Genomic DNA, 16858 nt, shown 5'->3' on the forward strand with positions numbered 1-16858 from the left:
TGTGAAAACCCTCGGGCTTTCACACTGGAGCAGTGCGCTGGCAGGACATCAGAAAAAGTCCTGCCAGCAGCTTCTTTGGAGTGGTGAACTCACCGCTCCTCCACCGCTGCTCCCCATTGAAATAAAGGGGACACAGCTGCGATACCGGCTGCGTTTTGCAGGCGGATTTAACCCCTTTTCGGCCACTAGCGCGGGGGGGGGTTAAAACTGCCCCGCGAGCGGCTGAATAGTGCCGCTAAAAGGACGGTAAAGCGGCGCTAAAAATAGCGCAGGGTGAAAGGGGTCTTAATTACTGTTATGTCCCCCAAGTCTAATACAAAGAGCCCTTTCACACTGGAGCATTTTGCAGGCGCTATAGCGTTAAAAATAGCGCCTGCAAACCACCCTAAAACAGCTGCTTCATTCACTCCAGTGTGAAAGCCCGAGGGCTTTCACACTGGAGCGGTGCGCTGGCAGGACGTCAGAAAAAGTCCTGCCAGCATCTTCTTTGGAGCGGTGAACTCACCGCTCCTCCACTGAAATCAATGGGACACTGCTGCGATACCGGTGCCATTTTGCAGGTGGATTTAACCCCTTTTTGGCCACTAGCTGGGGCTTAAAACTGCCCCGCAAGTGGCTGAATAGTGCTGCTAAAATACCGGTAAAGCAGCACTAAAAATAGCACCGCTTTACTGCTGACGCCGGTGGTGGCTCAGTGTGAAAGGGGTCCTAATTACTGTTATGTCCCCCAAGTCTAATACGAAGACCCCTTTCACACTGGAGCATTTTGCAGGGGCTATAGCGTTAAAAATAGCGCCTGCAAACCACCCTAAAACAGCTGCTTCATTCACACTGGAGCGATGCACTGGCAGGGTTGCCACATCATCCCTTTAATCCAGGACACATATTAATTACACCGGATCTGATCCTGATTTAATGCAGCTGAGGCACCAAGTGAGTTTAATTAAAACCTTAATCAGCCAGAGAACCTGTGTAATTAATATATGTCCTGGATTAAAGGGATAATGTGGCTACCCTAGCTGGCAGGACGTCAGAAAAAGTCCTGCCAGCAGCTTCTTTGGAGCGGTGAACTCACCGTTCCTCCACCGCTGCTATCCATTGAAATCAATGAGGCAGTGCTGCGATATCGGCAGCATTTTGCAGGCAGATTTAGCCCCTTTTCAGCCACTAGCGGGGGGGGGGGGGTTAAAACCTCCCCGTGAGTGGCCAAATAGCCCCGCTTTACCACTGACGCCAGTGTTAAAGGGGTCTTAAAGGGATTGTAAAGTTAAATTTTATTTTATTTTTTTAATTAACAAACATGTTAGTTATACTTACCTCCACTGTGCAGCTCGTTTTGCACAGAGTGGCCCCGAACCTGCTCTTCTAGGGTCCCTCGGCGGCTGTCTCTGCTTCTTCCTCCCGCAGGTACTTCTCACATTCATGCTCGCTGTATCACACGGCCCCGCCCCCCGCGTCAGTGGATGTGATTGACAGCAGTGCAAGCCAATGGCTGCGCTGCTTTCCATCCATCCACTCCAGCCAATCAGCGGCCAGGCTGAGTGGTGAAGAAGAACGGCGAGGTAAGTAAAACGGGGGGACGGGGGGGGCTCAGGGCGCAGGCACTGTAAGATGTTTTTTCACCTTAATGCATAGAATGCATTAAGGTGAAAAAATATTTACCTTTACAACCCTTTAAGCTTGCCATAAATGATGCATTTTTTTTTTTCACATCAAAGAAAACCCATTCTTAGCCCCAAATTAACAAACCACAGGATTGCTTTAAAATGTGAAATCTTCAGGTACTTTTTCTACTTACAGCCCATTGGAGTTCCTTTCTGAGAAGACACGAAGAAAGAAGTCGGCCTCTTCACAGGGACTGTAGGTGGTTGGGATGATCACGTAGTTTCCAACAGGAAGCAGGAACCGCTTGGATACTTCACGTTCATTTTTGTAAAAATCCACCCGGGCTGCGTCTTTATTTTTTTTAAAGAAATCTTTTCCCAGCTGCAGATCTGTGAGATTCTGGAGACAATATGGAAGGATCCCAATGAACTAAGCATAAAGAGCACCTGTGGGCTCAGGTGCCTCATAAACAAGCAATTAAGATAGAGTGGGGAATGATTAAAGCAGAACTCCAGGGACTGGTCTTGCACTCAGAGGATTAGCAAATTAGGTAAGTATATCTGCACTCATCTCACCCCTAGACAAAGATGGGCAGTTAACCCCTGCACAGCCGACTGCATGAGGAAAAATGTTTTTTTTCCCTGGAATAAGAGCCCTGACAGTTTTTTTTTTCCTGCCTATGTCCTAATAGAGAGCTTTACCTTCAATTCCTGTCCCAGAGATGCAAAGGTGATCTCTCCATATTCCCTCTTAGACAGTTGTCATGACAACAGGGGTCTCCATTGGAAGATTTCTCCTCACATCCTGTTCTTGTGACAGTCCAGACATTTCTGTTCTAGAGACAAAGGTCATCTAGACCAATCTCCCCAGAGGCATTTCAGCAATATAAACCTCACAGGAGTTATAACTTTGAGAACCCTCTCAGCCTTTCTCAACCTTTTCAACACAGAGGAACCCTGGAAATAGTTCTCCGGTCTCAGGGAACCCCTGCTAAAAATTTGAAATCTACAAGTCATGATACATCAGTGTGATGGTCAGTGGGAAGAATGGTCCTTACACTTGTGGTCATTGGAAAGAATTAGCTCCTTACAGATAGTTAACAAAAAAAATCAATGGTATCAGTGGCAACTTATCTGAGAGGCAGAAATTTCCCAATGCTGAAGGAACCCCTAGCAACCTCTGGAGGAACCCTAGGGTTCCACGGAACCCTGGTTGAGAATCACTGCTCTATATAATACCAAAAAAAATAATAATTTTACAACCCTTATATACACTTTACCCTGAACAAGTAAAGCCTTTTAAAAATAGCCCTTATTCACCTAGGGAGCTGTATTCTTTGTGCAGTAATTCATCTTCACATTTGTGACAATGAACTTTTAGGTCCATTCTTATTACTTTCTATTGCACCAGAATCTTGACAGGTTTCCAGCCCTCTAATGTGAGCACAGTTGCCACCTCACCCCTTTAAACCCAAACACCTTTGAACTACACAGGTTCTGAGGGTAATTAAATGCAGGTAAGGCACTAAGTGAATTTAATTACCACCTTAATCAGCCACAGAACCTGTGTAAATAATATGTGTTCGGGTTTAAAGGGATGAGGTGGCAACCATAGTTTTCTAAGGTGTTATAAACTGTCTGAATCCTGATTTTTTTTTTAGCACACAAACATTTAATACCTTGTCCACACGGACGTACTTAAGTTCTCAAAAATGTTACTTGTGCTATAATCCAGTTTGGCAGGAAAGACTGTCCTCCTGTGGCCAATCCACAGGCTACAGAAGCCAATGATGAAGACTTGAAGGAGATGCAATCCCTGACTTGTCTTCACAGCATAAAATCTAATTATTAACTCTGATACGGAAAGTTTTAGAGGTTAGGTTAAATGAGCCTATTGAACACTTACCTCGCTCTAAACAGCGACTGATCTTTTTTATGCCCTTGGCAACTAAGCTTTCTATTGCTCGTTCATGGAAGAAAGCCTCTGTGAGCAAGTTGTACAGATGAAGGGTGTCCTGGATCATGATCAGTGAGCAAATTGCTAGTGTAATTAATAATACAGTAAAACGGTTTGAGGCCATCTGGAATCCCTGGGTGGACTATGTACAAGTGAGGCTCTAGGGGACTTGACCACATCAGGCCCGTCTCCAGAGAACATCACCTCCTTGCCCTCTTTCTGGGTTTCCCCTTCACCTCTCTCTTTACCTTCCCCTCTGTCTTTGCTTTTCTTGTTTCTTTATTTTCTGTTATTCCTGAGACTTATAGTACTGGTATATGGGATACTTTGTCTATGCGATATTACAACTGGAGTCCCTGCTATAATTTTGAAGTTTAAGATAATACAGTGAGAAGATTACGATATCTCTTGTTACTCTTTTATTAGATTTTTTGGCAATGCCAGAGTCCTGGCTGTTTTGATGTTTCATGTGCCTTTTCTTGATTTGATTGTTAACCTTCTTACAATAATAATAAAAATGATTGAAAGTTAAATCCATTTATTAATCACTTCAATACAAGGCACTTTCCACCCTTTCTGCCCAGTCCAATTTTCAGCTTTCAGCGCTGTCCCATTTTGAATGACAATTGCGTGGTCACATTTGAATTCCTTTCCGCCCCCCCTCCCCCAAATAGAGCTTTCTTTTGGTGGTATTTGATTACCCCCGGGGTTTTTATTTTTTGCACTACAAATAAAAAAATACAGAAAATTTTGAAAAAAAAAGGTTTTCTTTGTTTCTGTTACAAAAATGTGTACATAGTTGTTTTCTCCTTCACTGATGAGCACTGATGAGGCTGCACTGACGGGCACTGATGAGGCAGTACTGATTGGATGAGGTGGTATTGGTGGGCACTGATGATGGGGCACTAATATGCAGTACTGATAAGCAGCACTGATACATGGCACTGATAGGCAGCACTAATGGGCACTGATATGCGGCACTGATAGGTGGAACTGGTATGCATTTATAGGGCACTGATGGGTGGCACTGATCAGGGGGTACTGGCAGACATTATTGATGGGCACAGTGTGCCATCCTAATGTGCACTGATTGACACCTCTGGTGGGCTCACCTGGTGGTCTGAAGTGGGGTCTGCTCTGATAATCAATGCGCTGATTATCAGCGCAGACCCCCCCTGTCAGCAGAGCAGCCGATCGACTCTCCTCTACTCCCGCCTGTCAGTGCGAGTGGAGGAAAAGCCGTTAAATGGCTCTTCCTGTTTACACGATGATCAGCTGTGATTGCACACAGCTGATCACATGGTAAAGTGCCTACATCAGAGGCTCTTTACCTAGATCGGAGATGCAGTGTGTCAAACTGACACACCACTGATGTACGCTGTGGGGGGAGCGATCGCGGCTTATCCTGCTGGACGTCATATGACGCCCAGTCAGGATAATGAAACCACTTTCCGGCGGTCATTTTGCGGGAGGGCGGGAAGTAGTTAAGTATAGGCAGAGGTAAAAAATCCAGAAGACAAGCAGCTTACTTGTTTCTGTCCTCAGATGGCCCTAATTATAGCTATCTGGCTATGATTAAGGCCCCCTGTGAGCAGAAATATGTGGAAAAACCTTGGGATTTTACAATAGTGCATTTTTTCAGCCTCAAACTGTCCATATGCATAAGGCCTAATGAGGCTGAGTACCCTGGTTGCTCTGTGGACATTCATTGGTGTGATAATCACTAAGCCAGCATAATGAATGTATGAGAAACCGAATATACAACGTAACTAAAAATTAGTAACACAGAAATAATGATATCAGCTGTTCTACATATTTAGAAGCATATTATAGCTACCAACGGACCATCATTTGGAGAGACTTTACCTTTTTAGACTAAACCCCTTTGTTCCTCTTTCTTCAGTTGTCCCTTTTTTAATTTATTGTATAGACCCCTATAAAAGTCGACTATTAAACAGTGTCGGCCCATCAATTAGCGGCGCTCAGGCGCCACCCCCTATATGCAATGGATATATACATGCATAGCATGAAACTATCCACAGCCACCGTGGCCACCCCCTATATATGTGTCTGGCCCCATTCAGGGCACCGAGTGCATGAATTGCAGTGGCCAGGGGTTTTTTTTGAAGCACCTGATTACAGCCAGAGGCTCTAATAGGCTTCAGAATAGGGTGGGCTTTAATTTAACCAATCACTTCTTTTTTTCATTTTAATCCTTTCCTGGTCCACATAATTGGGAGTGTCAGGGGGGTTGTCTATAAACTTTGTTTGTAAACTTGGTGCCAGACTTTTGCAAACTTTTGCCCAAAGAGAAACCCTTGAACTCATTTTCAGATCTTGGGGAACCTCTGCTTAAAGTTATTATATTACAGTTCATGGTATATTATAGTTGGGTTTTGTCAATGGAATAGTAATTATCTTAGATTGGAGGGCAGTGGAAAAGTTCTACTTTACAGTGGTGGTCAGTATAAAACATTGGAAATCAGAGGAAGGCTTTCTTATTGTATCTTGGGTCAATGGGGGCTACTTACAGTGGAGGCCAATGAAAAGAATGCCCTGTTACATTGGTGGTGGTCAGTGTAGTGACTCCTGCTTAGTGTTGCCAGTGCTGGAACTTTGTAAGTACCATCACGTAGTAAATGATTATCCCATCCTTAAAGGGACTCCTAACATTCACTGTAATCCCTGGGTTTTACAGGACCCTGGTTGAGAAAGGCTGCTCTTTAGCATCTTTAGCATCTTTACCATACTAGTTTGGAAGGTATGTGCAAGCAGAGAAAAAAATGAATTCCGCACCTGTTTAGGGACCTGAAAAAGAAATAATAGCATTGTGTAACTACAAAACAATACCAACTATAATAAAAAGTACCATAATCAATAACAACAATGATAATTACACATGATCTACTATCCAAATAATATAATACATTATAAATACGTTATAAAATCAATTATAAAAAATAATTATTATATCTGAATTTCAGGGACCATCAAAGTAACCCATAACATTTCTAACAGTGATGTATCTTTCTACATATAGGAAATGAATTAATACATTTGCCCTCCCATGCTACTTTTCAGCTGTTCTGCCCCAAAAAAAACCCCACCACAACATTATGATGGCATCATTACAATACAGAACAGGGAAGTAGCTAACAGACATGGATCACATTTTCTAGGAAATGTCAGTAGGGGGAATGCATAAAAGCCATATAAACAGAAATGTGGGCAGTAAAATGGTGTCCCTTTCACTGTTTTATGTTGTCCTTGTCCCAGACCTTCATGGCCACCCCAGTCCTCAGCTTGCTTCTCCAGCATACCGGTAGTAACAATAGACCTTCTCTTGGTCTACAGGGGGCTGTGCTCTGACTAGTATGTTGGTTCAAAGAAGACAAAAGTAAGATTGGAAATCTACAGAGAACTAATGTTTTTGTAGTGAAAAAAATTGAGTGAGTCTATACATTTTAGAAAACGCCAATCACAGTCTGCAGAGACTGGGGATTGTATTGACTAGTAATATGTTACTTGTTGTGTTACACTATAGGGGGGATTTACTAAAACTGCTGCACTCAAGATCTGGTGCAGCTGTGCATAATAGCCAATCAGCTTCTAACTTCAGCTTGTTCAATAAAGCTTTGGCAATTAAACCTGGAAGCTGATTGGTTTATATGCAGAGCCGCACCAGATTGTGCATTCTCTAGCTTTAGTAAATAACCACCCATGTGATTAATTATTTCTCTGTGACCATAACTTGGTTTATCATTGCTATGTGTCTTTAATGCTATTCCCTCCTGTCTAAGCTTAGCTCTTTCTCTCATCGTACTTGTGTATACTCCACCCTCCTCCTCCTCTCTGGAGCCATTCTCCGGTATCCTGTGGTGTAAACATCTGTCCATGTGGCTAACAACATTAATGTTTTTCTACCTATGAGTATCTTCCATTAAAAGGAACATTTGAAAGGCTTTCCTCGTCTGACTTCCTCAACATGGGAGTTTATTCATCAAGTTAAACTGTCTGAATCGATGCAAGGGATAAATAGAACACCAGGCCGTATAAGCCCTATATGTCGCTGGAGATAACGTTTATGGTCTTGTAGTCAGAACACTAATACTGCAGTGCCTAAATTTTAGCTTTAGGGTCCAATTATATCCAGTCTAATGTGATGCATTAATGTGCATTATGTGACACATTACCATGCATTTTGTCAAAGCAGCCCACTAATTTGAATGACTACACACCACAATGGGCAACAGACCTCAAATTATTATATTTTTTGTTATTTATCATGGCTTTTTATTATTATTATTATTATTATTATTATTTTTCTCACCCTTGTAAATTAGGCACTTTAAAAGTATTTGTTGGAACTAATGTTAGGAGATAGCGCAGCATAGTAATTTTCTATTTATATTGTTTTCACACGACTTTATGGGACGTAATCAGTGCTCTCAGCTGTTGATCATTATTACTCGTCTAGGATATTTTGCTTTTGATATATTTTGTCACTTTTAAAACAGGTAGCTCGCAAGATCCTCATAGTTTGTTTTAGCCCTTGTACACACGGTCGGACATTCCGACGGAAAATATCAGATCGGACCGTGTTGTCGGATAATCCAACCGTGTGTGGGCTCCATCGGACTGTTTCCCTCTGAGTATCCGACGGACCAAGTTTGAGAGCTGGGTTATAAAGTTTTCCGACAACATGATTCGATCAGACTTTGTCCGATCATGTGTAGAGAATTCCGATCGGACAAAGTGCCACGCATGCTCAGATCAAATTCCTAGACCAAAGCTATTGGCTACTAGCCTGAACGTAGTCCCGTTGTAACAAAATAACGCCATCACGTTACGTACGATTGGATTTTCCGCAACTTTGTCCGACCGTGTGTATGCAACACAAGTTTCGGACAAAATTCGTCGGACAAAATCCAAGGGATTTTGTTGTCGGAATGTCTGACCGTGTGTACAAGGGCTTAGACCTAAAATCAGGCCTGCGCTATTTTTTTTCCACATTACAAAGCAGAACTCCAATGCACAGTGCGTTGGTTAAGTGAGTTGGTTGCCATTGAAACATTTTACTGTGTGTTACTGCAAAGTATAGGTCTGGTGAAGTTCTAAATAGAAACCAATCAGCTTCCAGGCAGTGTTAATTTGGTCCACTTAAATTCTTCTCGTTGACTAAATTAATACTATTTTAGTTGACTAAAATACAACAAAAACAATTGAGATGACTAAAATATGCCTAAAACTGTATTTTAGTCAAAATACTAAAATACGACTAAAACTAAAATTGCATTTTTGTCCAAAGACTATGACTAAAACTAATTTTAAATTTGACATCAAATTGAACACTGCACTACCACGTAAGAATATGTAGGGGGCATCCACCAAGCTGCTAAAAGAAAATAAAAATAAGAAAAATACTTTTATTTTTCTTGATATTTAACCACTTGCCGACCACTGCACGCCGATATATGTCGGCACAATGGCAGCGGTGGGCAAATGGGCTTACCTGTACACCCGCTTTAAGAGCTGGAGATAGCAGGTGCGTGTGCCCAGTACAGCATGACTGCGTCACGGAGCCTCAGAACGGGGAAGTGCCTATGTAAACAAGGCATTTCCCTGTTCTGGCTTGTCATGGCAAAAATCACCGCTCCCAATGATGCTGTCATGTGACTAGTTGCCCATCCCCCCCACAGTTAGAATCACTCCCTAGGACACACTTAACTCCTTCATCGCCCCCTAGTGGTTAACCCCTTCACTGCCAGTGTAATTTACACAGTAATCAGTGCATTTTTATAGCACCGATCACTGTATAAATGAAAATAGTGTCAAAAGTGTCCGACGTGTCCGCCATAAAGTCGCAGTCCTGATAAAAATCACAGATCGCCGCCACTGCTAATAAAAAAACTTTAAAATGCCATAAAACTATCCCCTATTTTGTAAACACTGCAATTTTTGTTACCAAAAATATGTAGAAGAATACATATTGGCCTAAACTGAGGGAAAACATTTTTTTATATATTTTTGGGGGATATTTATTATAGCAAAAAATAATGCGTTTTTTTCAAAATTGTCGCTACTTTTTTGTTTGTTTATAAAATAAAAACCGCAGAGGTGATAAAATACCACCAAAAGAAAGCTCTATTTGTGGGAAAAAAAGGACGTCAATTTTGTTTGGGTGTCACGTAGCACGGCCGCGCAATTGTCAGTTAAAGCGATGCAGTGCCAAATCACAAACAGTGCTCTGATCAAGAAGGGGGTAAAATCTTCTGGGGCTGAATCGGTTAATGTTGGTAATATATTCAGGTAATATGTGCAATGGCATTACAGTCAACAGAGTTTACATTTTTTTATATATATTTTTTTATATTTTCAATTTGCACTTCTGCTTGTCAAAAAGCAATATATTTGTTTATGGCACTTAGTTTTATTTATAAAGACGTTAAATATCGCAACAACTAAATCTGTAGTGCATGTTCAAAACTTAATACCATAAGAACTAAACATGTTATTAGATTTTTACTCCAGGACTCTATAATGAGTTTGGCGATTCTAAAGAAATGCTTAAAGCGGAGGTCCACCCTAAAGTGGACCTTCCGCTCATTGGAATCCCCCCCCCCCTCCGGTGCCACAATTGGCACCTTTCAGGGGGGAGGGGGGGTGCAGGTACCTGTACAGTACAGGTATCTAAACCCACTTCCGGCGTAGATTCTGCAGAAGGTACGCCCCTTTCCGCAGAATCTACGCCCCTTTCCGAAAGTCCCCCGCTGCCTGCTGGGAAACACACGGATCCCAGAGACAGCGGGGACCATCCTTATTGCGCAGCGCGACTCGCGCATGCGCAGTAGGGAACCGGGAAATGAAGCCGAAAGGCTCCACTTCCTGATTCCCATACCCAAGATGGCGGCAAAAGCACCCGAGAGACGATTGAGAGATTGGCTTCGGGTGCCGACATCGCGGGCGCACTGGGCGGGTAAGTGTCATTATTTTAAAAGTCAGCAGTGAGTTGAAGGCTGGCGTGTAAAGCTAACCTTGTATATATAGTAGCCAATTGTTAACAGGTCGCCTCCTTTCTTTCTCCGACGCTCTTTCTGCATCAGACTGACCAGAACTGTACAGTGTGGCTCCCCACTCTCTCCTTTGCAATCCTCATCAGGGTCCTCCAGGGTGATCCGGAACTGTGGATTGGTCCAAAATGTCACTGCCACAAAAAAAGCCAATTATTATAAGAGTCCTATAAAATATAGGATGGCTTAATTGAAATGAATACATATTAATACAAATTTCTTCAAAAGTCATGAAGTAATCTTTCAATTCAGCTACAGTAACTTGAAAGCTCTCTTTATTTGAGTAGCCACACACCAGCTGAAGGCTGAAGTCAGACTGGCATGGGAATGCTTGCTTGGTAAGCTGAAGGGTGAGTGGTACTTATGTGAGATTACAGGGGGAAGAGAAAGAACCTAAATCATCAATGGAAATGTAGAGAGGCGCTTGGCTGGAAATTAGAGTTGCCACCTCATCCCTTTAAATCCGAACACATATGAATTACACAGGTTCTGAGGCTAATTAAATGCAGATAAGGCACCAAGTGAGTTTAAAGAGGAAGTAAACCCTGATGGGTTTACTTCCTCTTTTTTTCCCTGCAAAGGTAAAGCATAATGGACTACTATGCATCGCATAGTAGCTCATTATGTGTCACTTACCTGACACAGGAGCCAGCGAAGTCGCCGCTGATCCCTGTAGTCCGCCGCGTCCATCTTGCTGGTGGCGTCTCGCAGCTCCGACCAATGACAGCGGCGAAGCCGCGATGACGTCACTCCCGCGCATGTGTACGGGAGTCGCGTCTCGCAGCTCCGACGCTGACATTCGGCGAAGCCGCGATGACGTCACTCCCGCGCATGCGCACGGGAGTCGACAAATTAGGCAAATCCATTCTTGGACTTGCCGCATTTACTGCGCCTGCGCGCCGCTGTCTACGGCGCATGCGCCGTAGACAGCGGTGCCCGTTTTCGGGCAAATATCTCCTAAACCATATAGGTTTAGGAGATATTTCTTGGACCTACAGGTAAACCTTAATCTAGGCTTACCTGTAGGTCAAAGTGGTTTGAAGGGGTTTACTTCCTCTTTAATTACCACCTCAATCAGCCAGAGAACCTGTGCAATTCATATGTGTTCGGGTTTAAAGGGATGAGGTGGCAACCCTACTGGAAATAGAGACTGAGAGAAACACTGGCTGTGGCTGCTCTTTGTAGCTGCTGCCCTGCGGTGCTGAACTGGTTAACAGCTATATCAGCAAGAGGAGGAAGCTGCTAAACAGGAACATTTCAATAGACTGAGTAAGGAAGCACTGCACTGTGGGAACTGTAGTCCAGAGGAGAGAGACTCTACTGTAATCAAGAGCTTTTGAACTGCATTTCCCAGAGAGAGATTGCCAGGAGGAGGGAAAAGAACTGCATTTTCTCAGGCTGTACAGAATTCCGCTTCAGCTTGTCATGAGAGAGAGCCTGGAGAGTGCATGTCACTGTCTAGTGTGCACCATCAGTGCTACAAAACAGCGGCCTGAGCCGGATCCAAGTCCAGGTGGCCAACAGCCAGAGTCACCTGGGTACAGAGCATAGAGTGGACTAACCGCTGTATATGACCGGATGCTGAGCTGCAATATCACTGGGACTGGTGAGTTGCTGCTGTGAGGATTTACTATCTGCTGCTATAAAGATTGAGCTCTTTAGGAACTGGCCATACAGCGATATAGTAGCCCTACTGCTGCCTGCATGTTTGACTGGGACTGTTCTCATGTGCACCAACGATAAAATTGGGCCCCCAATGCTAGCCAGCAGAAGAGATAAGACTAAAGATTGTCCCTTTACAGCTGTTACACAAAGATCTTCACCTATTGCTTACACTAAGGGCACTTTCACACTGGCACATGGGGGGGGGGGCATCGGTGCTAAAGCATGATACTTTTAACCCCTGCTAGTGACCGAAAAAAGGGTTAAAAGTGCTGCTGCTGAAGCCCTTTGTGGGCGATTCGGCAGCGCTGGCAATTGCTTTCAGTGGCAGGGGCATTTTAGGAGCTCCAAAGATGCTGCTTGCAGGACTTTTTTTCACGTCCTGCAAGCGCACTGCTCCACTGTGAAAGTACTCGGGCTTTCACACTGGGGTGGCAGGGGAGGTATTTTCCAGGCACTTTATAGGTACTATTTTTAGCCCTTTAGCGCCTGAAAAATGCCTCAGTGTGAAAGTATATAAAAAAAAGGGGAAACACTGCGCTATAGTTTGTGAAAAAATGGCCACAATGGCCACAACAGCAGCCAACACCAAAAACAAACAAAGTTCAATAGATAAAATAATAAAAATAGTGTAGCGCTTCAATGATAAGTGTAATCAATACAAATTCTGTAAAGATAATAATAGCAAAACAGAAATCACACAGAATGCTCAGAAATCAAAGTCCAACATGAAACAATCATTCAACTGTGTTGGTGGCGTAGGAGTGACCAAACCGTCACATGGAAGGAAAATGATGTACTGGACGAAAGTGTTCATGCAGGTAAGCTTGGTTGTGAACATCAAAATAAAAAGTGGGTAAATACTTCTTACCGGAACGGTTGGACTCACACAGTCATATGACGGTTGAGTCTAGAAGGCTTGGGGTCACACTCTGGGACCAAAGACTGTAAGGAGAGAGGTCAGTTGGGCTGGTGGAGGAGCTCCAGACGGTTGTAGGCTCAAAGGTGGATCCTTTCAGATGAAACATCAAAGGTCAAGATGATCAAGCCCAGACGCAGCCAGTAGTACCAATAATCCTGCCTCCCCCGAATGGGGAGGGGGGTGTTTGTAAAATATTACACCAAAGAAATGGAGAGGAGAAAAAAGAGAAAAAGGCTCCACATGGTGCGGGTCAAACAATGTAAAAAAGTTGATTTATTAAAGTCAAAAAGGTAATAAATGACTTAGTGATCACATAAAAAATAAAATGAACTAAAAGCAATGTGGGGTGCCAACAGCTTGCCCGACGCGTTTCGACATATGTGTCTTCAACTGGGGCATGTTGGAACCCACCACATTGCTAACAAATATATAGAGAATGAGGAAGAGGTCACGCCTAACAAGAGGCGGGACATCCAATCTCAGACAGTCTCTTAAAGCTACAGTGTACAATTTGATTAAAACAAAGTCTATCAATTCAGACACTATAAACAAATATAAATAACATCCAAAAATGTCATTCATGCAGACTGTTAGATAGATATTAATGGCAATAAAATCTAAAAAAATGAGAAAGTACATAAACAGTGAGTAGCCATACTTACTCCTGAATAACACTAAATAAACTACATTGTTCACAGCCTAATCAGATGTATAGATACAGCATGATTCAACTCATTTGTAAAACATATGTAGAGAACACATCAAGTGCTAATATATAAAAATCAGACATGCATTGTTCATTTTACATGAATTATATTAGCCCTTCGCCAAAAGCTATCAGTACACATTTAAGTTATTCACAGCCTCATCAGACTTGTGAGTAGCAATCCCAATATACACACAAAACGCCTACGAAGATCTCATCAAATTCAAACACATATTATCAGACATGCACTATCAATAATACATAGACTGCACTATACTGTCACAAGGGCGGACTCATTTGTTTATATTATAACAAAAATAAAGCTGTAACATTCTCAGTGATACTGTTTAATAGAGATCTGTCACAATATGATTTGGGTGTCTCTTACTTGTTATGCCAACAATGCCTGGCCTGGAGATGTGCATGAGTGCTCATGGTGATACTTCATATATGATGATCAGTTTAATAAAGTTCAGATCGAATAAACTGAAATGTCATGGCATGTAATGACACAGAAACAGCTAAACTAAACACTCAATGTGTGTGTCATGTGACTAAGTATGGGAGTGGTTAGAAAAGACTCAAGTCTAAGAGGTAGAGGCGTGTATATTTAAATGTCATTCAACAAAACTATGAGAAGGAGGTGTCCTGCAAAACATAGCGCCAATATACTCGTTGTTATACGTTCCACTTTGCGGGCCGTATCAAGCATCGTAAACGCTTATAGGTACACAGCGACGAGATGGGGCGTGTGTATGAAAACGTCACAAGTTGGACGTTCATACAACAAACCAAAAATAAGAAAGGGGCGTGTAAGCGTCACCCTGCGTATGTCTCCACGGCGGTGTAGGGAAGAGGGAGGTATTTAGATCTGGCGCCAAATTGCACGTGGAAAACGTCACACGCCAATGGGCGTGGATGATAGCAACAGGGCCAATCCGAAAGTCTAACACTCCGCACATGCGCAATGACTAATGACGTAATTACGTCATGTCTTGCGCAGTAATGGATCAATGGTAGATGTCACTAGACAATCGCAGGGAATACAGAAGACGTGTCATTGTCACGTCACGTCCAATACTACAGCCCGGCGTAACCATGGTAACCACAGACGCATCATCGCATCTGAGGGTATCGCAAGTGAAAAATGCAGATAGAGAAACAAAAGAAAAAAACAAAATATCGCTACATCATCAGAATATGCATCTTACCCTGGGCATTCTTACCAAAAATAGCCAAAGGTTATGTAGAATAAAGAAAATAGAAAATAATCACATAGGTCAGATGTAATGCTTGCAATTTGCACACATATTAACCTAAACAGTATATATGTATTTTGAGGTACCTGAAACCACAAAAATAACATTGATATATGATAAATACGACATATTTTCAACTCGTGTCCAAAGTAGGGCTAAACTAAAAAAATGAGAATGAGAGAGGGAATCCATCCCAGACTCAACATGATCTGAAAAAAATGCATAATGAATGCATATATCCAGAGTGTAAAAAGAATGTGAGAGGAAACCTATCACACATGGTCTAGAAAAAAGCATAATAAATGCATATAACCCGAATGTGAGAGGAAGTCCGTCCCAGACTCCACATAGTCTGGAAAAATGCACAATAAATGCATATATCCAGATTCTAGTAGTAGTCTGGGAGGGAAATATGTGAAAGTGAAAAATGTGAAGAAAACGCATAATATATACGGTGCATAGGGCGATGTGTCACCAAGAGCACAGATTAAGGGGTAAAATGAAAAAGTGAAGGGTAGAGTGCCCCGTAGATAGATAATAAGTATATTGGTATATAAAGCCAAGAAAAAGAATCTAAGAAAAAAAAAAATAATGAAAATAAAATACCAGTGATTCTTAATGAGATAGATTAAGCCTGATTAATAAAGCTGTTGATGTCCCAATCTGTGTTCATGCCGAAAGGGGTGTAGCACCTCAACTCATAAATCCAAAATGTTTCAAGACGCGAGACCCCCCTCAAGCATGAATCTCCTCTCCAGTTTGGGACAAATTTGTCAATAATTTGAAAACGAGTGCCCGTAGGGTCTCTATTGTGTTTTTCAAGATAGTGTCTCGGAACAGGGTGTTTATCGCACCCTTTTTTGATTTTACTAAGATGTTCGTTGACTCTAATGGAAAAGTTACGAATAGTGCGGCCAACATATTGTTGGTTGCAAGGACAGGTAATCAAGTAAACAATATACCTCGTGACGCAAGTGGTGAAGTGTTTCATAAGGTATCTGCGTGCAGTAGATGAAGAAGTAAAGGAATCACTTTTCCCCTTACCCAACTTATTGTGTAGGCAGACATTGCATTTTCTGCAGGGAAAGTAACCCTTACTCTGGGGGAAGAACTGTATCGTTTTCGGGATATCTATTACATTGGGAGCGATATCATTTTGTATGGATCGAGCTCCCCTGTAAATGGTTCCAGCTTTATCTGGAATGGTCCCGCCCAAAACTTTGTCACTTTGTAGTACCTTCCAATGCCTATTAATAATTCTCTTTATGTCATTGTGTTGGGTGGAAAAAGTTGTGAAGAACGACCATTTATATTTATCACTGGTTACTGTTTTGACTTTTTTTTGTATAAGAGAGGCCCTATCAATATGTAAAGCTGCTTGGATCTCAGCATCAAGAGTATGTGGGTCATATCCTTTGTCCTGAAACCTCTTACGTATGGTGTAAGATTGAGAAATATAGTCACTAACATTCGTGCAGTTGCGCCTGAGCCTGAGGAACTGACTGCGTGGGATGGAATTGAGCCATTGGCGATGATGGCAGCTGTCAACGGGGATATACCCATTCCGATCCGTTGGTTTGAAGAAAGTCTTCAGGACCAGGCGTTTCTGCACTACTGTAATCTCCAAGTCAAGAAAATGGATGTTAGTTACACTGGCCTCAAAGGTCAGCTGAATGCC

The 16858-nt window shown here is 42.5% G+C and overlaps 1 protein-coding gene across 1 annotated transcript in view; it reads right to left on the bottom strand.

The window, feature by feature from the left end:
• Positions 1-16858, bottom strand: part of LOC143987223 (calpain-8-like) — a 95763-nt gene that overhangs the window by 24551 nt on the left and 54354 nt on the right. The window contains exons 10-12 of the mRNA XM_077485811.1: positions 10596-10765; positions 6358-6369; positions 1799-2004 (exon numbers count right to left, since the gene is read on the bottom strand). Of these exons, the coding sequence (XP_077341937.1) occupies positions 1799-2004; positions 6358-6369; positions 10596-10765 (388 nt within the window). The remainder of the gene's footprint in view (positions 1-1798; positions 2005-6357; positions 6370-10595; positions 10766-16858) is intronic.

This window comes from Lithobates pipiens, unplaced genomic scaffold (assembly GCF_037356315.1).
Source record: "Lithobates pipiens isolate NorthernLeopardFrog02 unplaced genomic scaffold, aLitPip1_a1.2 Scaffold_18, whole genome shotgun sequence".
NCBI lineage: Eukaryota > Metazoa > Chordata > Amphibia > Anura > Ranidae > Lithobates > Lithobates pipiens.